This window comes from Ctenocephalides felis, unplaced genomic scaffold, assembly GCF_003426905.1.
Source record: "Ctenocephalides felis isolate EL2017-DRISC unplaced genomic scaffold, ASM342690v1 CF-g0.4_SCAFFOLD_03571, whole genome shotgun sequence".
Taxonomy (NCBI): Eukaryota; Metazoa; Arthropoda; class Insecta; order Siphonaptera; family Pulicidae; genus Ctenocephalides; species Ctenocephalides felis.
In genome coordinates this window covers 67,885,192-67,911,412 of record NW_020539725.1, presented here as the reverse complement: position 1 = coordinate 67,911,412, position 26,221 = coordinate 67,885,192, and the positions used below count along the sequence as shown (strand labels likewise).

The 26,221-nt window shown below is 27.6% G+C and overlaps 3 protein-coding genes across 3 annotated transcripts in view; all 3 read right to left on the bottom strand.

Annotated features, from left to right (window-relative positions):
- Positions 1 to 9,255: 9,255 nt before the first annotated feature.
- On the bottom strand, positions 9,256 to 11,310 carry LOC113384758. The gene is made up of 4 exons (XM_026622517.1): positions 11,208 to 11,310; positions 11,078 to 11,143; positions 9,741 to 9,818; positions 9,256 to 9,598 (listed from the first exon to the last, which is right to left on the bottom strand). The coding sequence occupies exons 1-4, from the start codon at positions 11,245 to 11,247 to the stop codon at positions 9,366 to 9,368; spliced, it is 417 nt and encodes a 138-aa protein (XP_026478302.1). The 5' UTR covers positions 11,248 to 11,310; the 3' UTR covers positions 9,256 to 9,365.
- A 1,687-nt stretch (positions 11,311 to 12,997) lies between these two features.
- Positions 12,998 to 19,491, bottom strand: LOC113384756 (DNA translocase FtsK-like). Its single transcript, XM_026622516.1, has 12 exons — positions 19,363 to 19,491; positions 18,443 to 18,526; positions 18,307 to 18,342; positions 17,925 to 17,960; positions 17,533 to 17,565; positions 17,314 to 17,367; positions 17,042 to 17,086; positions 16,520 to 16,573; positions 16,147 to 16,179; positions 15,592 to 16,065; positions 13,699 to 13,731; positions 12,998 to 13,269 (listed from the first exon to the last, which is right to left on the bottom strand). The coding sequence occupies exons 7-12, from the start codon at positions 17,082 to 17,084 to the stop codon at positions 13,013 to 13,015; spliced, it is 894 nt and encodes a 297-aa protein (XP_026478301.1). The 5' UTR covers positions 17,085 to 17,086; positions 17,314 to 17,367; positions 17,533 to 17,565; positions 17,925 to 17,960; positions 18,307 to 18,342; positions 18,443 to 18,526; positions 19,363 to 19,491; the 3' UTR covers positions 12,998 to 13,012.
- Positions 18,296 to 26,221, bottom strand: part of LOC113386599 (serine-aspartate repeat-containing protein F-like) — a 16,433-nt gene continuing 8,507 nt past the window's right edge. The window contains exons 18-32 of the mRNA XM_026624369.1: positions 24,620 to 24,655; positions 24,092 to 24,154; positions 23,923 to 23,976; positions 23,770 to 23,832; positions 23,469 to 23,531; positions 23,283 to 23,345; positions 23,097 to 23,165; positions 22,538 to 22,612; positions 21,973 to 22,035; positions 21,829 to 21,879; positions 21,646 to 21,702; positions 21,469 to 21,546; positions 20,971 to 21,081; positions 18,443 to 18,526; positions 18,296 to 18,342 (exon numbers count right to left, since the gene is read on the bottom strand). Coding sequence (XP_026480154.1) covers positions 18,296 to 18,342; positions 18,443 to 18,526; positions 20,971 to 21,081; positions 21,469 to 21,546; positions 21,646 to 21,702; positions 21,829 to 21,879; positions 21,973 to 22,035; positions 22,538 to 22,612; positions 23,097 to 23,165; positions 23,283 to 23,345; positions 23,469 to 23,531; positions 23,770 to 23,832; positions 23,923 to 23,976; positions 24,092 to 24,154; positions 24,620 to 24,655 — 977 coding nt within the window. The remainder of the gene's footprint in view (positions 18,343 to 18,442; positions 18,527 to 20,970; positions 21,082 to 21,468; positions 21,547 to 21,645; positions 21,703 to 21,828; positions 21,880 to 21,972; positions 22,036 to 22,537; positions 22,613 to 23,096; positions 23,166 to 23,282; positions 23,346 to 23,468; positions 23,532 to 23,769; positions 23,833 to 23,922; positions 23,977 to 24,091; positions 24,155 to 24,619; positions 24,656 to 26,221) is intronic.

Here is a 26,221-nt window from a genome sequence, read left to right as displayed (position 1 = left end):
CTTTCTCTTAAAAACTATCATTTTTAGCACTCTTTCGTATTCTTGTCATATCTTCGAAAAGGCTGGACCTGCCTTTGCCAGAAACTAATCAGCCCATCCCCCTAATTTTTTAAATCGGTTCATCCATACGCCCAAATTTGTCGACGAAAAATTGTCTCTACACATACACACACACATTGATATAAAAACAAAATATAATCAAAAATTAATACATAAAATTAAAGCAATCAATACAATGCAATTAAACTTTGAAAATATTTTAAATACAAATACTATTGCTGTTAATTTAAAATGAGCATATAATATTATAATTAAAGTGTTTTACTAATAATTGGTCCTTCAGGAAATCAATCAAACCAAACAAACATCCATTTTTTCTGAGGTATGCCAATGTTGAGAAATCTTCAAAACGTGAAGATATGCAAAAATTTTCATTTTTGTTTTTTGGCCCATTACGGAAAGTTAACTAGCTGTAAGTGGAATTCTGTCTTGAGGCAATTATGGCATCGTGCCTTAAGGCAAATTGCTGAAACTTCCCGTACCGTAATGAAATGTTCGTGGAATACTGAATGTTGTCAAATAGATTATTATAAATATTGTAACATTGTCTAATATTTATAAGAATTATATAAACTGAATTGCAGAGTTGAAATTATTTGTAAAGTATATTAGAGCTATAGGCAGAATTAAAAATAAAATCTGAAATATTTTCGATATACAAAAACTAAAAAAAAAAAAAAAAAAAAATTGGACAAAATTTTTTTTTCCAAAATCAATTATTTTGTTAAGACAAGCAGAAATTTCTTTGAATCATTTAAATCGGTCGCTTAGTTCTCTCAAAAATTGCCATTTTTTACATATTTAGCTCCGTATCTTCAAAATGGCTGGGCCTGCCTTTGCCAAAAACTAATAAACACTTCTCCCAATCATTACTAATTGAATGTTTTTTAGATCATTCAAATCGGATACTCCGTTCTCTCAAAAATTCGAATTCTATTTTCTGCACTCTTTGCTCCGTATTTCCGAAACGGCTGGACCTGCCTTTGCCAAAAACTAATCAGCTCTTTTCCCTATCAATAGGAATCGAATGTTCTTTGAACCATTCAAATCGGTTGATCCCTACGCCCGAAAACGTGGGCGAAAATTTGTATCCATACATACATATACACACACACACACACATCCATTTTTTCTGAGGTATGCCAAAACGTTCAGAAACCTTCAAAACGTCGAGAAATGTAAAAATTTTCAATTCCGATTTTCGGCCCATTACAATAACTTACCCTACGGGAAGTTAAAAATGTTGCTATTAAAGTTTAAACCAAGTCTTCCATCCACTGATTGCTCAAAAATAAATCACCACCATCAGTTGTCAATATTATTTATTGCATGCACAAAAAATATTATAATATAATAAAGTACATTCACTCATAATCACCGAATTGAAAGTAATTATTTTGTAGTGCTTTCATAAAGTGTTCCTTCAGATCAGCATGATAATTTGCATCTGGTTCGAATGACACATCATGTTGAAAGCCCTTGGTCAGTTGTGGTTCGTCCTGTGATCGAAAATGATCATCGGAATCCTTATCGAAGTGATGAGGCCTGTTGTTATTTGCTGCTAATATACGACGTGCTAGTTTACGAGGGCTAGCTGGAAGTGGAAGTAGAATTTTAATGGATCGAATAGAATTTATAATTATTAACTTTCCGAAGGTGAAGTTTAGGTTCGGGCTGAAAAATCCGATTTGCTAATTTTATGTTTTCTTGATATTTCAAGTCATTCTGAATCGAAGGATGCCAAATTTGGGGAAAATATGTGTGTTTGTATGTGAGCCGATTATTCACCTTTCGTCGGCTATGTCTATATTTTTGCTGAAAAATCCGATTTGCTAATTTTATGTTTTCTAGTCGTTTCAAGTCTTTCTGATACGAATTATGCTAATTTTTTTGACCGATTTTTGAGCCGAGTTTTGAATATTTTTGACCTTTTGTCGTCGATGTATCAAAAACAGTTGTAAAAGCCATTCCATGCAAAGACTAGTGTTTGTCAATTTTGTGAGATGATCAGCCGAGCAGTTTTTTTTGCAATTATGAGAAAAATGTAAAATTTGTTGTCCACGATTTAGCTCACAATCTGGAAGCGATTTTAAAAATTAAAATAATTATTCGAAATATATCGGTCGGGAATTGCGTCGATCAGTTTTTGTTGAAGATCTGCCAGACCGTTTCTTTGGGATAAATGTGAAATATTGAAAAATTTTCCGTGGGGTAAATTATTGTATAGTACTTTACGTTTCAAAGAAAAAATTGATGTGTGTGTTTGTGTGTGTTAGTGAGCGTGTGTGTGTACATGTGTGCGGATACAATTTTTTGTCGCCGATTTTAAGAATACGAATCAACCTATTTGAAAGATTCAAAAAACATTCGATTTCTATTGATGGAGAGACGTGCTGATTGATTTTGGCAAGGGCAGGTCTATCGGTTGCGGAGATACAGAGCAACAAGTGGCAAAAATGGCAATTCATTTTTTGAGAGACCTGATCAAAAATGATCGATGGACTGGACCAATTTCAATGATTCACAAAACATTTAAAAAAAATTAAAAAATATCAAAAAAGTAATTTTCCCAACTTTTTTTCGCCAATTTCACAATTCTCACAAATCTGATTTTTTCAAAGTTTTTAGAAGAAATTTAAAGTTTAAAAAAAAAATAATAATTTCCGGTACGGGAAGTTTAAGCAATTCACCATGCACCACTAGTTTATATAAATAAATTAATATTAATGATTTGTCAAAATCATTTTTGACCTTGAAATTGCGTTTCCTAAAATTTCTAGACCTGCCGTTCCAAAAATGTAATCAATTCATCATTTCGTCAACGCGTAAAATATTTTCTGAATTATTCTAATTTCACAAAAACTGAATTTTAATTTTTTGCTTTTTTGCCAAGTGTCTCCGAAACGGCTGGGCCTGCCTTTGCCAAAAACTAATCAGCACGTCTCCCCATCAAAAGGAATCGAATGTTTTTGAATAATTCAAATTGGTTAATTAAAATTAAAATTTTTAATACAAAGTTTTAAAATCTTGAATTTATTACCATTCTGTACTTTATGTGGGTGCAACTTTATGATGATTCCTTGAATTTCGGCTTCACCTGAAAATAAAAATAGAAGAATCAGAATTTATATGCCTATAATAAATATTATCTTCTCTAATATATTTACCATTAGGACTAGGATATCCGTTGGCATATATAACAAATTGCAAACACACAGCCAGGAAAATAACTTTAAACATTTTTGGTCAGAAAAATTGAGCAACCAACTAAAAATAAACTGGTTTTGAATTTATACTTTATATACTTAGTAATTTTTATTACTTGACGCAAATTTTATGATACGTATATAAATTATACTAATGAATCTAGTTTTATTTTATTTTAACTTGTCATTAGTTCAACATATTTATATTTATCAATAATTGGTATGATAAATTTTATGATTGCGAGAGTAATTTAAAAATTTTTAATCAAATCAATGAGTGACATACTAGTGTATTAGAATTAATACTAAGCTAATATTAATATTAAAAGTTTAGGGCTTTATGGAGGAGGAGTTCATGTTTTTTCAAAAAATCTTATTTGCTAATTTTATGTTTACTCGACTATTCTGAATTGTTTGACTCCAAAATTGAAAAAATGACATTAGTCAACATTAACGAGCGTTAATTAGAATTCTGCAACAATCGGCAAAGCCGTTTCTTTATGATTTCTAACTTCACTTGTATTGATAATGAATCAGTTACTTTCGACTATCTATATAAATGGGTATCACAAACTTTCAAGAAATTTTAAAATTTTCAAAAAAAAATATCAGTTTTCAAAAAAACTAAGTTTTCATAAAATTGCTGTTTTAAAAAATATCAGTAATATCAAATATTTTCAAAATTGTCAAAAATTCAAAATTCTCACAAAGAATCTAATTTTTTATCTCTGAGCTTTAGAAATGTTTAAATTAAGGTACTGGAAGTTCCAACAATATGTCTTAAGGCACGATACCATGCACCAATAGTATCAAAGTTAATTACATATTCAGTTAATTACAATGAATTCTGCACCATAGATTAATTGTGGTTCAAATGACTCTTATGAAACCCATTTGATTGATTTAAAAGAGAAAACCATCATATAGCATTCATTTTCATTGACTTGGATATGGATGACAAAAAATATGGTTATTAGTAAGTTCTGTAAAAAAGTAGGAAAAATAAGTTTTAAAATAAATCACCACTACCATTGCCAATATTATTTATTGCATGCATAAAAATGTAACAAGGTACACTCATTTATTATCTAATCTAATCTAATTCATTGTTACTATTTTATCCTGGATAATAGTGGTCTCACAAATAATTAATCAATGGAAGACTCGATTTAAAATTGCCTGGATGGCCACCTGGATGACTTAGGCCTGCAATGTGATTTGAAGTAATTAATACATTTTTACGATATTGAACTACGTTAATGTTCAAAATAATTGATAAGGTTTTGACCAGAAACAACCTATTATTTAAAACAAGAAGCAATTTTTTTTTATTAAATCTGTCACACTTAGAACATTCAGTAATTGTTTTGACTTTTATTATTAAATTCCCGAAGGAGAAGTTTATGTTTTCATCAAAAAATCCGACTCGCTTATTTTATGTTTTCTCGACGTTTCAAGCCATTCTGAATCGAATGAGACCAAATTCGCAAAAAGTATGTGTGTGTGTGTGTGTGAACAGATTTTTTGCCGTAAATCGATATTTTCTCTAAAACGGCTGGACCGATTTTAAAAAATTCGATGTATCTCGATGAGGACTAGCGTTTCTGAGTTTTGTATGACGATCGGCCTGGCCGTTTCTTTGTAAATCGCAGAAAAGTAAAAAATTTTTCGTCCACGTTTTAGTCCGAAAACTGTTCGATAGATATTAATTGGAAATCGTGCTGATTAGTTTTTGCTAAAGATCGGCCAAGACGTTTTCTTGTAATAAAGTTTAAAAAAAATAAAATTCGACGATTTTTATGATTTTTTTGACGGTAGATACCATAGTCTTGTAGATCATACTATTTTTAAAGTTTATTTTTAAAAATTCTTCAAAGTTTGCAAAAATAAGTATCGTTTTTTTGGCATTTGTCAAAATTAGACCTTTCATCGACGTTTGCTCAAAAATGCCTCAACCGATTTCAGAAATTTGAAAAAAATTTGATGTATCTCGATGAGGATTATCGTTTATCAGTTTTGTGAGACCATCTGCCGAGCCGTTTCTTTGTAATTTGAAAAAAAGTGTTAAACTTTTCGTCTTCATTTAAGCTCATACTACCGAATTGATTTAAAAAAATCAAAAACTGTTCGAAAGATATTAGTTGGGAATGATACTGATTAGTTTTAGATGAAAATCTACCGACCCGTTTTCTTGTAATTAAATGTTAAAAAAAAATTAATTCTTATATGGAATATGGAACTTTTTTTTGGCAATATATTATATATCATGGTCTTATAATACTTACTGAAATATTAAGGCGTTACGACAAGTCGCTTATTTTAAAAAATTCATCAAAGTTTAAGAAAATGAGTAGTTTTTTTAACGTTTGTTAAAATATAAATTAGACGATTTACTTGGTATAACGATAGAGTACTTGGTATTAATGAACATACTGAACCATTAAAGTCCTGCGGAAACTGGTTCAATTATAAAAATTATTGATTTTTGAAAATTTGATTTAAGAGAATACTCCGAGTTAACGTATTCGTTCGTTCATTTTCAATTATGTGTATTAAATCCACTCGGAATACTTTTAATCACTCATAAATAAATTTATTTTTTATTGATTAAGTCGATTATTTATACATATCGGGAAGTTCATGTAACTTACCTTAAAGCAAAATACCAATACCAACTAAACTGCAAAGTGTACATGACATCCATGACAAACCTTATTCTCAGGACCCTTAGCACCGCCATCTGAAAGTGAAGATTGCAACTTTTAATAGATGGAAACTTGTGGATTGAAACTAAATTGAGTGCATCAAAAAAAGATGGGCAATTTCTGCCTGAATCAATATGCTTTCAGGATTATTGTCGGATTACTAAAATATTCAATAACTATTAGTTCTTGGCATCCTGCCTTACGGCAAGTAGCTGTAACTTCCCGTACCGTAAGTAAAAAACTTAAAAAACAAAAAAAATGTAACAATTTTTAGTATTTTAGTATGGTTTATAAGACTATGGTATCTACCAAAAAAAATCATAAAAGTCGTCAAAAAATTTTCATCTCAACTCATCAGCACGATTCCCGACCAATATCTTTCGAACGGTTTTTGAATTTTCAAAATCGATTCAGAACTACGGGCTAAAACGATTTTTTTCACTTTTCTGCTATTTACAAAGAAACGGCTTGGCTGATCGTCGCGCAAAGTTGATAAACGCTAGTCCTCATCGCGATACATAGAATGGCTTTTAAATTTTTGAAATCGGTGCAGTCGTTTTTGAGAAAACGTCGATTTACAACAAAAAATCTGTTCACACACACACAAATACACACACACATACATACTTTCACCAAATTTGGTCTCATTCGATTCAGAATGAGGCTTGGAACGTCAAGAAAACATCAAATCAGCAAATCGGAGTTTTTTATGAAAACATAAACTTCTTCTTCGGGCAAGTTAACTATTGATTTTTTTGCGATTACTATAACCTACCCTACGAGAATTTAAAAATATTCACATAGAAACAATTCAGATATTTCAAATTATTCGATTTATTCTAAACGAATTTTAAATTTTCAAAATTGTTTCAGGATGTTTGACTAAAACAAGAACGAAAAATTTTGCAAGTTTTAAATTTGAAAAAATTAAAATTACGCCACCTGGATTGTTGGAACTTGCGTCGTGATTTAAGCTGTTTCCGCCTTTCCAGTTTCCAGATCCATAATTACCGCCACCTGGAAGTGAAGATTTGAACTATTAACAGATCAAAACGAGAAAAGGAAATTTTATGTCTTAATAATTTTTAGAAAAAATATATCTATAACTTTTCAAAAACATTTTGAATTTGAATTAAATATAGGTAAGAGTTTGAAATCTTAAATTTGAAATATGTAAATTTCTCAAAAAAAAGTTTATTTTTTTCTCAGAAAGTCAGATTTGTAATTATTCAATAATTAATAGAAACGACAATTAATCAATGTTTGTCAGTTATTAGCTAGATGCATTTTTCACCATTATGTACTGGTTTTGGGTGCAACTTTATGATGACTCCTTTAATTTCGCCACCGTCTGCAAATAAATACAAAAAGATCAGAATTTAGATGTCCAAAATAAACATTATCTTCTCTCATATATTTACCATAAGGATTAGGAAATCCGTTGGCATATATCACAAGTTGCAGACACACAACCAGGAAAATAATTTTGAACATTTTTGGTTCAAAAAATTTAGCAACCACCTGAAAAATAAACTAATATTACTGGTTTTGGATCTGGACTTTATATACTTGGTAATTTTTATTACGTGACGCAAATTTATTAATATGATTTATGATAAATAAATAAATTATACTAAAAAATCTAATTTAATTTTAAGATAATTAACTTGCCATTAGTCTAATAATTGGTATGATAAATTTTATGATGTTTTTGCATTCCAAAAGCAAATTAATATAATTTATAAGCTTTGTTATTTTATTTATTAAATAAATATAATGGTCCAATTATGTGCGTCAATTTTATTTAATTCTTATTTATAGCAAACTAATGGTGCATGGCATCGTGCCCTAAGGCAAAATGTTGAAACTTTCCGTACCAGAAATTCAATTTTTTTACTTCCCGTAAGGTAAGTTAAAGTATAGTCGTAAAAAATGAAAAAAATATATATCTTTACGTTTTAGGGGTTTCTGAGCATTTTGGCATACCTTACAAAAAATTGATGTATGTGTGTGGTTTGTGTGTGTGTGTGGGTGCAGACACAATTTTTCGTCGACGATTTCGAGAACACGGGTCAACTGATTTGAATAATTAAAAAAACATTTGTATTAATAATGAGACGTGCTGATTAGTTTTTGGCAAAGACAGGTCTAGCCGTTTTGAAGATACGGAGCAAAAAGTGCCAAAAACTGTAATTCAATTTTTGTGAAAACGGAGCGTCCGATTTTAAATATACAACAATCATTTTACTTGACAAGATTTTTGTGCGCACTGATTAACCGATTTGAATGACTAAAAAAACATTTGATTCCTATTGATAGGGAGACGTGCTGATTAGTTTTTGGCATAGACAGGTCCAGCCATTTCGGAGATACGGGGCAAAGAGTGCAGGAAAATAGAAATCGAGTTTTTGAGAGAACGGAGCATCCGATTTGAATTATCTAAAAAACATTCAATTTGTAATGACGGGGAGAAGTGGTGATTAGATTTTGGCTAAGGCAGGTCCAGCCGTTTTGTAGATACCGAGCTAAATGTGCAAAAAATGACAGGTTTTGAGTGAACTAAGTGTACGATTTGAATGATTCAAAAAACTTTCTGCTTGTTTTGAGAAAATAATTGCTTTGAAAATAAAAAAATAATACACATTTTTTTTTCTCTATTTTTTTTTGTATATCGAAAATAATTCAGATTTTAATTTAAATTCTGACTAAAGTTCTAAAACTCACTTAAATACTTTAAATAAGTAATTTTAACTTTGTAATTCAGTTTATATAATTCTTATAAATATTAGACAATGTTACAATATTTATAATAAATCTATATGAAAACATTTAATATTTCTAGATCATTTCGGTACGGCACGGGAAGTTCTAGCAATTTGTGTTAAGGCACGATGCCATACACAACTAGTTTTATTGTTGTACTAATTTGCTTCAAAAATTAACTATCAATAGAATTGAAAAGTAAATAATTTTATTCAAAAACTGTTTTTAATCACTAAATTCACTGATAAAATTTTTCGTTAAAATAACAGAATACCCGAGATAAATATTTTTTAAGAAAATTCGAATCTGGTTAATATCAGTCCTGTGAAAAATTCGAAAAACGGTTTTTTAAAATGTCGGTTTTTGCATGAACCCTAATTACAACTGAATAAAAGGCAAAGATACTACTCATAATAACAGAATACAGATAATCAAAGTATTTTATTAAATATATATCGATACTACATTGCTCAAAAAAACACAGGTATATGTTGACCCAGTTTTAGTTCAAATCCCTCATTCAATATGCTGCTGGTCGCCCAAAAATTTTGTTCATTACATTACAAAACAAGTTCATTACATTATTAGATAAAATACTTTATCAAACAATATTATATTGCTTATTTATCTCCTACTTTTTCTGGGTCATAACAATCACAGAATCCTGTTTACAGTTCATAAATTTGACACATTCTCCTTGTGAATTTCTGGCAAATCCACGTTTGCAGTTGCATCCTGGGATACACACGTTGGTCAATTCGGAAGAACATGATAATCCTTTCATTTTGTCACTACCATCACACATTAGGTCACAATGGCCATCACAATGACTGTATTGTTCGTTTGGGCCTTTGCATTTTCCAGCTGGTAAAAGAATTAAATTTGGTTAAAAATTTTGTCTGAGAAAAAAATTAGTGATCGAAGTGCAACAAGTAGTTGGAGTTAGTTTTGGTACATTAATGAAAATAAAGAAGATTGGTATACGTCCAATAATATGATCACTTACCCTTATGTGGTGATGGAGTAGATGTAGGGCGAACTTCATCATCTGGAGAAGATCTCATGGATTGAATCACAGACAAGGCTGCAAAAGACAAAAACTTGCAAATTAGTTGCACAAATTATATAAACCATAGATGACCCGACAGAAGTTGTCCTGTACTCATGTCTACATTTATTAATATAATATACTATTATTTTCCTAAAAATGATAATTATTGTTTTTTGAATTACTCTTCACGCCAAAATGCATACACATTTCTAATATGAGCCATGTTAATTGTAAAACTGCTTTAAATAAAAAGATGAGTCTCAATTCCCACACTATATTGAAAATTGAAATCTTTTAAACGATATAATATAACCATAACCATAACATAACACTGGTACTTCTAAAAACTGTCTTATATCTTATATTTATTTTTTTATAATTTAAAATATCCAAAATTGCATCTTAAACTTCTCCTAATCGATATCGTGAGCGCCGATTTGTATGTATTCATCTTTACTTTCCCATTTGTTGTTATAAAGTGAAAATTTTACGAATTTTAATAATATTGTGGAAAGATTAGTAAAAGATGCAAAGAAATTATATATTAAAAAAAAAACTATATTAAAAAGTTAATATCCAAATCTTGTGTTGGCGCCCCCTAAGGCGTGCGCTCGTATTTTTCGCATGCATCGCATTAAAGGTAGGACCGGCCCTGATTAATACTTAATTTCATATTTTAAGTGAATTAATTTGTCATATCCTGTTCATATATATTCATATTATTAATTCATATTATTTTAATTTCTGGCACATCTCAGCGGCACATATTCTAATATTGTCTAGGTTCATAAGTGAATTGAAACTTTTCAGCAGATGATAGTTTTCATTTGTTTTCAATGCAAATAATGACATGTCGTTTTTTATATTTTTTTCATTTATTTATACAATATTGCACATACATCCAGTACTTTATAATCAAATGCATCCTAGAAAATTTCCTTAACAAACTTCAGAAAGATTTATCAAAATCCGCATAATCGTTTAGAAGATGTATATAGTGATTGCTTGTAATTTAATATGAACGTTATATAATAGCAATAAAGCTCAAATTGATTCTACGTTTTAGTTAGAAAGCGCAGCGTTTGTAAGAGAAAAAGAAAAAGGCTGTTTTTAGGGTTTTTCCGGAAATTATTCGAATTTTTCTCGCCGTAAGAACGATATTTGGATATCAACGAATATTTAGAAAAAAAAGGCCAAATTGGTCTAGGCGTTGTTGAGTTATGGCTTACCAACATATTTTGCAATTCATTTTTATATATAAGATATTGCCTTTGGTGCCCAATTTTATTTACCTGTATTAATAATCTGCGACAAATCCATTCCATCATGAGAACCCTTCTGGAACCTATCTCCATCACCTAAAAAATAAAACAAATTTATTACTAAAATATCATTTATTACTTTAGATTAAGTTATCTTTACCTTTTCCAAAAAGACCTTCATGGACCGAATTGTGATCCATGAACTGCAATTGGCGTCCAATTGCAAATCCAAAGATTTGCAAACACACAAAAACCACCACTAATTTTTGCATTGTAAAATATTTTATTTTGCATTTAACAAATATACTTTGCAAGTCTACTTTGTGGATGATTGCCTTCAATTTATATTGGCCATATGGTCGTAAAATTGTTATCGAGTATATAATTTTGATTTATAGCAAAATTGTAATTGGTGATAATAATATTGTAAATTGGTGCTTTAATTAATGTTTACATTCCTTAAAATGTATCGATAATATTTTATTCTAATTTGGACGCAGTGCATTTAGATGCAAATAATTGGTTGAATTATGCAAGAGTTGACCAAGAACTTTTCAGACCAAAGAAATATTTCTAAAATTGTAAGGACCATTATCAGGATTATATTTAGGTTCTAAGAATTTTCGTAAATTTGACCAAAATTAATGCAACGTTTTGCCTCAAGGCAATTTGCAAAGACATTCTTGTTACCTAGAGATAACCAAATTACCCAATAAAAATCAATATTAGATACAATTAATTGGTTAAATTACTTCAGATCATTTTGATGTTTGGCAGCACAAAACATTTTGTCAACTAGTTGACTAAAAAAATTTAGACCAAAGAAATCTTTTTAAAGTTATAGGGACTATAATCAGTGTTTTATGGGTTCTTAGTTTCAATATTAGATTTGACCAATTAAGAAGATTTGCTAGGACATTCTTGTTAACTAAAAAGGACGAAATTGACCAATACGAATCAGAATTGTATTTTCTGCACTCTTTGCTCCATATCTCCGTAACGGCTAGACCTGCCATTGCCAAAAACTAATCAGCACATCTCTCTATCAATAAGGATCGAATGTTTTTTAAACCATTCAAATCGGTTGATCCGTGCGCCCAAAAACGTGAACGAAAAAATGCGGACATACAAAACACACACACATTCATTTATTCCGAGGTTTGCCAAAATATTCAGAAACCTTCAAAACGCCGAGAAATGCAAAAAAAAATATTTTCGATTTTTGGCCCATTACAATAACTACCCTACGGAAAGTTAAAAATGACTAAATGGGGCCAGTTTTGGTAAAATGCTTAAAGCAAATTGACCGAACAAATATGATATTCGTCTACGAATTGATCAAAACTAATAAATCCTATTAGTTGAAGGATACTGGTTTTGACTTTGACCATAATGTAAGTTTTGAGTTTCCATCGACGAATATTGATTTTGGGGAAGGCCTTGGTTTTGACCAAAAGCTGAGTTTTGTGGTTGTGTCGAAGGATATTGACTTTGGGACATGACTTGATTTTGACTATAATCTTGAGGTTGCACCAAAAGATATTGAGTTTGCTGATATTGGGTTTGTATATAAAGTGTGTATTGGGTTTGTGGGTAATATGAATCTGGATGACAATTCTGGTTCTGGCCATAATAATTTCAAGTACATAGTGTACCAGGATTTTGGGCATTTATTAAACTTGACTAAATGGAAAGACTATCAGGAATGAAAGAAAAAGAATGCAGATGGTCAATACAGGAAACTGATAATAAAAACGTAGGATCAGAGAGCATGTAAGCAGAAGTTTGGTAAACAAAAAATGCATAAAAGTGCTTAATGATAAAGGGAATAATAAACAAGTGAGATAATTAGAATCATTGATTTCAGGTGCTCTCACATTATGACCCTTACATCGGACACACAACTATCCATTACTACTTTCCATTGCAACAAATTTATTATTTATTTTATTACATTTATTTCATTCAACTTCTATCTTTTTTCATAACAGCCACAACAATTTTGGTGGGTCCTTTTCCCTCTTTGTCTTCATTTTTCTTGCACTTGCTGGTCTCTATGCACTGTCCGTCCTCGTCTCTAGAGTACCCGGAAATGCAGTTGCATCCTGCAATACAGATGTCAGCACTGCACGGTGTCGGCATCCTGTCACTTCCGTCGCAGGTTCGGTCGCAATGGCCGAGGCAGTGGCTGTAGACCTCGAAGGCACCAAGACATTTGGCAACTAGAAAAATAGATAGTTATTATATTGGAGGTAACACTTAAGGCACAAGATAAGGTTTTATGAAAGTTCAGGAAATGAAAAGTTATGTATAAACTAGAAGGATGAAATGGAATATGGAGCCTCCTTTTAATGGTCAGTCTTTTGATAAAATATTATAAATAAATTTGTTATTAATTCTAAATTGTAGAATTGAAGGCAGGGTCATGGTGTGAAAGTACTATAAATCATTGATTTTCTTACCCTTCTTATTTATTATTACCGTTACTATTAATCACTATTATATAATCCTATCTAATATATGATTTTAACTTTTGATATCAGTTTTTACAACAACAATATTTTTTATTGATATCGAAAATATCAATATATTTTAGTTCAATGTAGGCAACAATGTGATTCTGGATGAATATTTTGAGTTAGAAAACTTACGATGATGAAACTGCTGCTTTTGTCCACCATTATCTGAAAAATAAAATATACAGTTCAATTTATTGCATTAATTCTATTATTGAAAAATAAAATATACAGTTATATTTATTGCAGTAATTCTGTTATTGCATTTTTCTATATTTTACTAAACCTCAATATTTATTATTAACTAGCTGACCCGGCAAACGTTGCTTTGCTAAGTAAGGTATATTCTAAACAATTTCTGGAGAATAAAAAATATTAATACTTTAAGTGTATAAGGATGTGTTGTTTGATACAATAAGGTATTATCAAAACAATGAATCCCATAAGTTTGTCAATATTTTGCCAATACAAGCAAACTGGAAGTTTTATACACTTTCTATAGAAAACTTGGTATAATCCAATCCAAGACTTTTTTGGTCTTTCGACTTATTGATTACGTTTCAAGTTTTTCAGATTCTTTTTTGATTCAAGATTTTGCGTATAATTGTAAATAATACTACTGAGCTTATACATAATTTTCAAATTTGTGCAAGAACAGATAGAAAATGAATTAAGTATTTCTTCTTCGACCTGCTTTTTGAAAAGTTTCAAATAACATTCCATAAATTGAAGTAAATTTAATAAAAAGTATATATGTAGAGCAGGCCGAGACACATAGGTCCAATTTGACTTTGAGCAAATATTAATTATATTATAAAAATCAAACCAATTATATCACAAGAAATAACACATTTCAAACGAACAATTATCTGACTACGTTCAGTAAAACTGCCAGCTACTTCATCATTGTAGAAATGTGCTTTTTTGACGTCTTTCAAAAATTTGTTATCTAGACCTTTTTACTCTATAGGCGAGGACACTTGGAACGGCCAGGTGGCAAACTGGTTTAATGTCTTATTTTAATTTTAAAGGTATTTTACAAAATAATTACATTTTTAACTAATGCCATAAAACTACCAACGGAAGAAAACACTTTTATTTTGGATTTTCAAAGATTACCATTTATCTCCCGATAGCAAAGTCATAAGAATCAGTCTCTACTTTCAAATATTGTTGTTAAACAATGCTTGACTTTACTGGTTTTGGACACATCGGTGGTGAAACTTTTTAACCCCGGACCTTCATATATTATTATCTATTTTTCGATATATTCCGGAGAAATTATAACTGAAAAAATGTTATTTGACAAAAAGGCCCATCGCTCGATCCCAAATTTCGGTTCATAAATAAAAAAATATAATCTAGAAAATGTTTTATAAATACCAAAAAGTATATTATTATACAAATGAGTTCTTACAGAGTTGTTTGAGAAAAATATGATTTGCGAAAAAATGCTACAACTGAATTTTCATATTAACATTTCAAAAGTTGATATTTTGAGTTTCTAGTAACACTTGCGGTGCGTTGAATAACATTTTTGTGTATAAATATAACTACTTACTACAATTTAATCATAATTAAATAATATTCACCTGAAACATCCTATTAAACGTAATTGAACATCATCTCTCAAAAACGTTTGACATTTGACGTATTAGCCACCGTCCATTGTTTTATTTAAATTACGCTTCTACAAAAAATTCGAATTGAAAATGTAAAGTTTCTACGCAATTTTGAAAAAAAATCTCACTTTTCCGATAACCAACTGATTTTTCAAGACTAAGACTGGCCAAATTGGTTTAGCCGTTTTCGAGTTTTAGTGAATCATTTTATTGAGAGCTCCATTTTTATATATAAGATTGTACTAAACACCAATATATTTAACTAAAAAAAATGTAACAAATGTTCTTTCAACCAACGAGTCCATTAACACAGTATCAAAAAAATTGCTTAGATCACAATTTCTCCACTTTCATTTTTTTTTAAATTTTTTACTTAATTTATTTTCTATTGCTTGGTTTTTATTACCTGGTCTATAAATATCAGACTCCTGTATAACTTCGTTTTCCTGAACTTGATATGGAGTTGGATTTGGAGGAGCAAAAGAAGAACTTTGAACAAATTCAGAGGAAGGATACTGGCTTTGAGAAAGGACTTGGTTTGGACCATAATGTAAGTTTTGTGGTTGTATCGAAGGATATTGACTTTGGGACATGACTTGGTTTTGACTATAAACTTGAGGTTGCACCAAAGGATATTGAGTTTGTTGATATTGGGTTTGTACATAAGGTGTGTATTGAGTTTGGGGATAATATGGATCTGGATTACAATTTTGATTCTGGCCATAATAATTTGAAGTACATAGTGTGCCAGGATTTTGAGCATTCATTTGAGGACGTTGATTAATTGGGTTTGGTTGATATGGAACGTTTTGTTGATATGAAGGGTTTTGTTGATATGGTGGATTTTGGGCAGAATTCCAGAGACTCCAAATATCTTGTACTAAAAAACAAAACATATCAATATTATAATAAATAGTATCTAGAAATCATTATTATAATTTTTATGTAGTCGAATTCGTACCTTGTGTTTGTGGATTTTCTTGCTTTTGTGCAGCTGAAAAATGTTAACAAAACAGTTCGAATTATTTAATTGTTTAAATGTAATTATATTCATTTTCAATTTTAATTTTTTTGAATTGATATCAACAATCTTCTTGAATTGTCAATATTAACCTTTCCACTTAAATTACCAAAATTTCTCAATTTTGAAAAAAATAGGTATTTATAAATTTTTAGGTCATGGAAATTTGCAATTTTTAATAATTAATTTGATATTTACACTTTTTAAATTATCCAAATTATTTTGTTGACTTTTACGAATTTTCTCAAATTAGTATTTTTCTTCTCCCCATCAAAATCAATTTTGAAAAATAAAATAAAAAATGTATACTGACCATAAAGAGGTACCAATTTTTCCACTACTGGTTTATAATAAAGTGTCCACCATGCTGAAAAATATTAGTAAAAATAACTTTAGAGATAATAAAATTAATATTTAAATTTTTAGTTAGTGATTAGATTATAAATATAAATAATTCGCTTGAGTTTAACAAAAAATACGGTAAAATAATTAAATGCAGTTTAAAGAAATCAAAGAATATCAAATATATGATAAATTTAGTATAAAATTATGCATTATTATGTATTTTTGATATAAGCATCTATAACAAATAATAATTATCAGAAAATTTCAAGCAAAAATCTAATATCACTACTACTTGATACCAAGCTTGACTCTGTTGAATGATTTATTTTAAATTATGTTTTGAAAATTTCAATGTAAACAATCTTGGAGAAAATATGCAAAAATAATACACAACTTTTTTAGTTATTTGTGAATAAATTTTGCTACAAAAGAAAATAATATTTCTTATAATAATAATAAAAATTGTTTTAGATAAAATAAAATAACTTACGAATCGGCTTGAATTCTTGTAAAAATTGATCTTGGTTGTACATTTCTAAAAATATAAAAAATCAATCAATTAATTGAAAATTGCATTAATAGTCACAATTAAAACATATATTAAAAATAGAACACAAAAATTATGCAAAGAAAATCTATAAATAGCCAATTTACCAATTTGAGAATAATAGGTTTTATTTTAATTTCAATTTTAATTATAGAAAATAAACTTAAAACGCTTTATGCTTAAAATTGTGAATATATAAAATTTTAAACAAATACCGTTTAGATCCCTGATTTTATTTGTCTGACTGCTAAAATATTGTACAGGAGGTCCTGGAAGAAATATTTATCTGAATTAAATAAAATGGCAAATGAGAATTAAATAACTATTCATACATTAATTTTAAATATTTCATCTATATATAAATTCTAATAAAATTCTTATTAAGAAAGACAGAAATTTGGATTTTTAATATGAGATTAATAAATAAAACTTACGCGCAGATGTAGTTTGTGGTCGTGGTTTGTTTTCTGAAATATACAAAATAATAACAAATAGGTATTAACTAGAATATGTCTAAATATTATATGACCTGATAAAATGGCAAAATAAAAAATGATGTTGTATTAACAACCTAATAATATATTTTTTAAATAAAAATATTCAATTTCCAAAATTGTCACATTTCTTATAAATTTCAAAAAGTTACTCGATTCACAATCAAAACATAGGCAAACTTTTTTTAAAAGTTTTATATTTTACATATAGCATAATAGAATTTTTAGCAAAAATACGTTTAAAAAGTCCTTTCTAAATGACCAATGAATAAAAAATATTGAATTTTGCTAGTTTTATATATTACAACTAATTTTATATAATAATCACTTACGATTTTGGTTACTATGAGATTTTGATGAATGGTGCTCTGTAATATTAATAATAATTAGTATTAAAATTAAAAAAATATTATTAAAATCGTGCCATGAGGCATAAACTTCTCAAAAATTACATAAGCTATGATTTGTTGTAAATTAATAAAAAAAATCAACAAATAGAATGCATTTGTTATTTCTCACAATATATTTTTACCAATGTCATATAAAATAAAAGAACAGAAGAAAGGCTTATACTAGAATTTACTAAATTTAATAGAAAAAAAAAATAAAAAAAAAACTAAAGACGAACAAATAAAATAAGGATTCATAATAAATTTTAACTCAAAGTTTATTTAAGTATTTATATTATAAATGTATATTAATTTTATAATGTACCTTCACATGATACAGCTACGGTAGCACTATCCAATTCTGGAAAAGCAAAAATAATTATTTCTTTTTAAATATTTATTATTAATTAAAATTTGATTTGCCCTAAAAAATAAAAAAAAAACATAAAAAGAAAACTTACGTGGAGTTTTCTTTACTTCAGGTTCAGTTGTTTTATCATCCTCAGACGAAGATGAAGCTGGGGTGGACTCCGAAGGTGAAGGAGCTGGAAGGATAAATTACATATTTATAAAACAAAAAAAAATCATTCGTATTATATATTAATAAAAAGTGGGATATACCAAAATTAAAGAAGTATAAGCAACTTCATCAATTTTCCTCAGAGGCGCCACTAATCGTAGCACGTAAATTAAGCCTGAGGATTAGGTTCTAGATAAGATTTTTTAAAATATGTAATATAAAAAATATAAACTTGATTAATTTGAACGAATTAAATGAACGAATTAAAATATGTTTTTAACTGAATACAAAGATGTTTTCACAAATACAACGTTTCTCTTTCTATTCCGTCCACGTTCTTGAACATCTTGATATCAAGCAGTATTATTAATTGCTTTTACTTCAAACTATATTTTTAAAGACAATTTCAAGTAATAGCTTTTAACCTTTCCAATAATATTTTCATTATAAAATTATTTGGACAACCAATAGGTTACATTCTGATAATACTAGGTAAAGGATTTATATCTAAATAGCTTATAAAATGGTAACGATAGTAGTAATTGATATACAAAAAATAAAACTATATCATTTTGACAACTGTAATGACAGGTTCCTAATGCTATTCCCTCTACGTTCTCGGACAGCTTGAAATCTAGCAGTAATATCTGACTTCACTTCAAAATATATTTTTAAATATGATTTCAAGTAATAACAGTTTTTCCGGGCATTAGAAAACTTTATTTATGATTTCATTATAAATTGTTTAGAAAACCAGTGGGTTGCCAAAGTTTTTAAATTAAAATTTTTCATTTTCAATTCATATTATTATTTCCATGTAAAACTAAAAAAATGTTATTTTAGAAATTGTTCTATACTTACGTTCAGTTTGATTTTCTTGATTTTCATCTCCCTCAATAATATCATCAGCATTTACCAAACAAATTACAAAATATATACACAAAGTCACCAAAAAAATATTGACACAATTCTATTTGTCTAAAAAAAAAATTTGCTAATATAGAAATTGTTTAAACTAGATGTAAGTGGCAACTAATTAACTATGGACAAAAAGAAGATTTAAACTTTTAATTCTTAAAAAGACAACGTTTGCACAAGTCTGTAATAATTACCCGATGGTGACTTTATATTTGACCACAATTTGACTACTTTCACTAAACGAAATTCTATAACTAATAAAATTCAAAATTAGATCTTTTTATACAGATTATTTGTTTATATTAAACGTTTATAATTAGGTGTGAACGGGAAATAACTGAAATATTTTGCCTACATTTATTTACTTTTTAATTTACATCATCGATGTTTATATATATATATATATATATATATATATATATATTTATATATTTATAATATTTGAAAAGTTTGTTCAAAATCTAAGAACACATTTCGCTACAAAAAAGTGCTCTGTACGTTTAGGCACTATTTGGAAATTGTAAAATGATAAGATTTTTTCTCAAAGCAAAAAGTTTTTATTTATTATTTTTGTCTATTCCCAGTTTAAATTTTATTCTCTAAACGCCGTGTCAGTCATATGTGTCTGACACTAAAAGTTGCATATGATCCATATGCCTGACATATGCGATTTGAAAGGAGAAAAAAAGTTCTAATATAGAACCATGACAGTCACATAAAAAACAGTATTTTTTCAGAAAATTAAGCAAATTTTTTTCCTGGTTACATTTTTAACTAAATTATCTAGAAAGAGAGAAAAAGTATTAATTAAGAGCTATGTCAATCATATATGTGTAGCATAAAAATAGTGTTTTCTCAGAAATTTTGGCCATCTTTTTTCTTGTTACATTTTCAATCAAATTATCTATCTATAAAGTTACCATGGCCCATGTGAAAATTTTTCTGATATTATTATAGCGGTTAACGTGTTAAATAATATGAATTATTTCAATTTGTCATAATAACAAAGAGATGCATTTGTAAATTATATTCGGGAGCAAAATCGAATTTAAATCGATATTCATCAATTTTGCAGCACTATTGATAAAAAGTCATCGGCGACCGTAGTAACCTCCATTAGGCGGAAAATCTGAAAAAATAATACAATTAAAAACTACTACAATTTTTGTCATAATTATAGTCATTTTTAGCATTTAAAAAATTTTGTATATAAAAAATATTTGAGTGTCCGGCAAAAGTCCGGCCGATTGCTCTCAACCTAGAACGAGGCATCGTTCCGGGTTGAAGTGCAATTGGCCGTACAGGAGTACAAAATTTCTATAATAAATAATTATATAGTAAGACAAAATTTGAAGAAATTTACAGTCAAATTTCTATTATCTAGTATTATCATTCATATATAATTTAAAAAGGACAATAGAAAAATGAAGAATTTTAAACAAACAGAATACGCAATGAAAAATAAGCGAGCATTTTTTATTTAAATTATAATTGCGCATGTTCGAAAAATTTTGAAAAAATAATAATTTAGGAGATATAAAGAAGACTTACAATATCTTTGATGATATCCATTTAATGCTTCACCACGACCCAAATATGCCTGGCCCATGGGAATTGCTGGAGGGCCATCGTAACCCCAAGGGTAGAACAGTCCGGAGTTATCTTGGGAAAGGAATTCTAAATCTAAATATATATTTAAATATATATATATATATATATATATATATATATATATATATATATAACTAAAACAAAATTTAATATTCAAAGCTGAAACTTTTAGAGATTTTTTTTTATAAATTTGAAAGTACTTGAGCCCCTGGGAGCAAAAAAAAATTTGAAAATATCTATATTAAGGATTACCCTAATAAATTTATTAAAAAAAATAACTCACCCATAACTCATAGCTAAAATTAAAAAAAAAAAACTAAATTACAATTAAATGAACTTAAATCTGACAAATTATGATTAAAAATAATACAATCATTTCCTAGGTTTCCAATTTATAATTTTTTTATTAATTACTTAATTAAAATATTAATTACTTACCGATTGGTGAACCATCTTCTTCACTGGATTCATCTTCATATGATTCATATTCATAAGATTCATATGAATCTTGTGTATCTGTAACAAATATTAGAAACTACTATTAGAAACAATTAATATAAAATCAGAAATTGATTTTAATTGAAAAAAAAAATTAGTTACATTAATAATATTTACCGAATTCTACATAATGTTCTTCACTGGATTCATCCTGACTTGATTCACGTTCTCCTGCTGTAAAAATGAATTTAAATGAAGTTTCTACTTCAATTAAAAACACAAAAATAAATTTTGAAACTAATTAAAAATAATCCAATTGATATTAAACATAATTATGTATTTTTTGTTATTAATAATTACTGAATTGTGGACGTCCTCTATTGAATCCATCTTTATTTGGCTCACGCTCACCTGCAAAAATTTATTAGAATTAATTATCAAAAAATTAAGGAATAATTATGAATAAAAATGTTAATGGTAAAAGTAATTTGTAATTTTAATTACTTATTTGTGGTTGATATTCTTCACCGGATTCATCTTCATACAGATCTGCTTCTTCATGGTCACCTGAAAAATTAAAACATATTTTAAAAATAAATTAAAATACAATATAATTTTCAGCAAATAAAATTAGGAGTTTCTCGAGAATAAAAATTGAAAAGAAAATTTTGGCATTAATTGAAAATAATAAAAAAAAAACTGGTGAAAATCCACTGAGAATCTCATAAGAATTTATTTCGAATCTTATAAAAATATTATGAAAATCTGATAAGAATTTTATAAACGATCTGTAAAGATCCTGATGAGAATCCAATGGAAATCTACGAAAAAGAATCTTGATATCACTTATAAGAATCTTGTCAGAATATTATAACAATCTAAATCGATGTTGTAAATTTAAATTTTAGTGTGAAATTTTGTCAGGATTAGAAATTAATTTTGAAAGTTTAGATTTGTCCAAAGATCCAATTTTTTAATTTTTGGCCCATTTTAAGTAATAATTTTCATCTCCCTTTACAGATTATTTTGATCTATTTTTTTGTATTTAAGACATTAATTTAACAATTACCAAAATTACTAATTTGTGGATGTTTTTCTTCTTCACTGGATTCATCTTCATACAAATCTGTTTCTTCATGGTCACCTGTAAAATTAATAAAAAGTGAAATTTTATTTTCAACAAATAAAATTAGAAATTAATTAAAAATAAAAATATGCAGAATTGCGGAACAATTAGTAAGGGTTGTCCACCACTCATAGTTTTTTAGTTTCGACCAATTTTTTATAGTAGAAATTAAAAACCATACACAGTCTTAAGTTTTCACCATCTTACCATATTTTACATTTGTTATTTTTGGTAAATAAATAATTTTAATATCGTTTTATAAGTGGGAAAATATGATATTTTTTGTGAGTATTTTATGTATTCAACCCTTATTTAATAATAGTCATTTTAATAACCATTTTCAACTTGCTTTTCAGATTATTTTGATTAAATTTGTTCTGAGTTCAAGACAAAGCTAAAATTTATTGCAATTTATTTTGCAATGCAATTTATAGATGCAATTTATTTTTTATTCGTAATTAAATTATCAAAATTTATATTCATAGTTATTAATACAAATTACCGATTTGTGGATATTTTTCTTTTTCACTGGATTCATCTTCACCGGAAAAATTTGTTTCTTCATCAGAATCTGCAAATAGAAACAATAATATTAGAATCAATTAGAAATATCTTGTTAATAATTTTTAAGATTTTAAGAGTTAAGATAGAGATTTTTCATAAATTTAATTTAATTTATAATAAATACCGATGTCTGAGAGATTTTCTTCACTGGATCCATCTTCATAGATATTTGTTTCTTTATGTTCACCTAGAAAAAGAAACAAAACAATAAATTATATATTAAATTTAAATTTTTTAAATCCTAAATCAAAATTACGTTCTGATCTTAAAGATTAAAATTTTTAAAAATATTTTTATTTATCATAATTACCAATTTGTAGACCAAGTTCTTCACTGGATTCATTTTCATATGAATCTGTTTCTTCATGTTTGTCTGAAAAATAATTAAAAATAATAACAATATAATTAATTATGAACAATTCCTTATAAAATTTTTGCAGTAAGAATTATTAAAGATTTCTGAATGCTCTTCATTGGATTCGTCATATGGATATTGTTTACCTGTGATAAATATTAGAAACAATAAGACTATTTTAAATTTTTCAAGTCAAAATTACGTTTTGATCTTAAAGAATAAAATCTTAAAAAATATTTTTATTTAACATAATTACCGATTTGTAGACCATGTCCTTCACTGGATCCATCTTCATATGAATCTGCTTTTTCATGTTCATCTGAAAAATTGTTAAAAATAATAACAATATAATTAATTATAAACAATTCCTTACTAAATTAAATAAAAAGTTTTTTAGTAAGATTATTACCGATTTCTGGATGATGCTCTTCACTAGATTCATCATCATATGGATCTTGTTCACCTGTTATAAATATTAGAAACAGTATGACTATTTTCAAATTTTAAATTCAAACCAAGTTTTTCGAAATTAAGCTTAATCACAATTGAATATTTAATTTATATATAATTTAAATTACCAATGTGCGGACCAAGTTTTTCACTGGATTCATCTTCATATGAATCTGTTTCTTCATATTCATCTGCAATAATTAAAAGAAACTAGAATTAGATACATAAACACTTTTGTAAAACAGTTTTAATGTAACCAACATTTTTAAAATAAATTCTTTAATTGAAAAAATTGAAATTCAGAACAATATTATTATTGATTTTAATAGAAAATTTAATTAAATTTAAGTAAAATTTGTATGTGAAATCAGTGAATTAAAATATCTCCAAATTTGATATTTTGAGGATAAATTATTTTTGAAATGAAATAATTTCGAATTAAATGACAAAACAATGTAATATTGCCAATGCTAAAAAACTTATTATTGGTAAGACCAATACTGGGCAGACCAATATTGGTTAGGCCAATATTGGCAAAAACCAATATTGGCAAGATTAATATTGACCAGACCAATAATGGCACAAACTAATAACAACAATAATGGGCCTGTGATTTTGTTAACATTAATAAAATTACTCAATATATTTAAACTTACCAGAATCACTTGCAGAATCTGATCCACCGCAGTTGTCTGGTAAAAAAAATTACAAATTTTAAAATTTGTAGATTATCAAAATCAAATTTTAAAATTCTACATTTAATAGCTTGAAATAAACAAAAAAGCAAGGGATTGATTTAAATTTGATAAATAATAACAAAATTATGATTTTCTTACTCGTTTTCTCAGACTTCCTCGGCTGATGATTTTCTGCAAAAAAAAAATCAAAAGATGTTATTGATATTCATTCACAAGATGGAATTGTTAGATTGTATGTATATTTACTAAATTTGCAATACTAAGAGCGATATATAATATTTTTTTAAAAATATATATACTGACCGACCATACTCAATTTTCTCGATGCTTTCATGGTTTGCTTTTTTCGGAGTGCAAAATTATCCAGTTTTTCTTCTGCAAAAAAAATCTGTTTCAATAAATTTCATATTTATATATATATATATATATATATATATATACATCAATTTTTCTTACCCGATTTTTTTAACTTCATCATCGCCAACGCTTTTCGAAGTGCAAATTCATCTCTTCGTTTTTCTTCTACAAAAAAAGTTAAATAACTAAGATATGACTATTATATTGGTATATGTTTTTTTTAAATACAATATTTATTACAACTGTTAAATAATTTAACATCTAGTAATAATAACGAACAATAACATAAATTTAAATAAAAAGAGTACAAAGCATAGAATTTACATTAAAATATCCGTAGTAGTAGTATAGTAGTATGATGATTTAATATAAAATAAAGCAAATAATAATAATATAGAATTATATAATAAAGTGGAATAAAAACAATAAGTAACATATGATAATAAATATAACAAAATAACAATATTAGAAATAATAAGATATTGGTATATGATAATATGATAATATGAAAATTTTATATTTATTTTATAGATCCTCAGATCGAGTCCTGACACTTTCATAAAATTGAAATTGTAGATTTAAATTCAAATAGAATTGGAATCGTGAGGTTAGAATTAGAACAAGATGAGAATATAAAAAAATGTATAAGATTTAGAAAAAAAAGTGGAATGATGAAGCCTGTAAAAGAGTATTGTATAAAGTCAAAAAAAATTAATTGCAAAAAAAAATAAAACAACAAAGTTAGTAGTAGTAAACGAAACATTATTACTAATTTTTCTCGACGTTTTTATAGCTTGCATTTTTTGAAGTACAAAAATGTCCAGTATTGCAAAAATATTGATTTTAGAATATAGATAAAAATTTATTCAATTTTCAATAAAATGAGTCATTATTTGGGCATTGTGATATGAATAAGCAATAGCATTAGAAACACTCTTTTTTAATTTTGATATTTGCAAACCTTTTTGACTGGATTAAGGACTTCAACTTGGGGGCACCGATTTAATTTATTTCAAAAGGAATTTATTAAAATTTAAAAATGATGCTTACTTAAATTTAATTCACACACACACACAAATATATATATATATTATATATGTGTGTATATATTTATATTTCTTACCAGATTTTTTAAACTTCATCATCGCCAACGCTTTTCGACGTGCAAATTCATCTGGTCGTCCTCCTTCTGCAGAAAAAAAA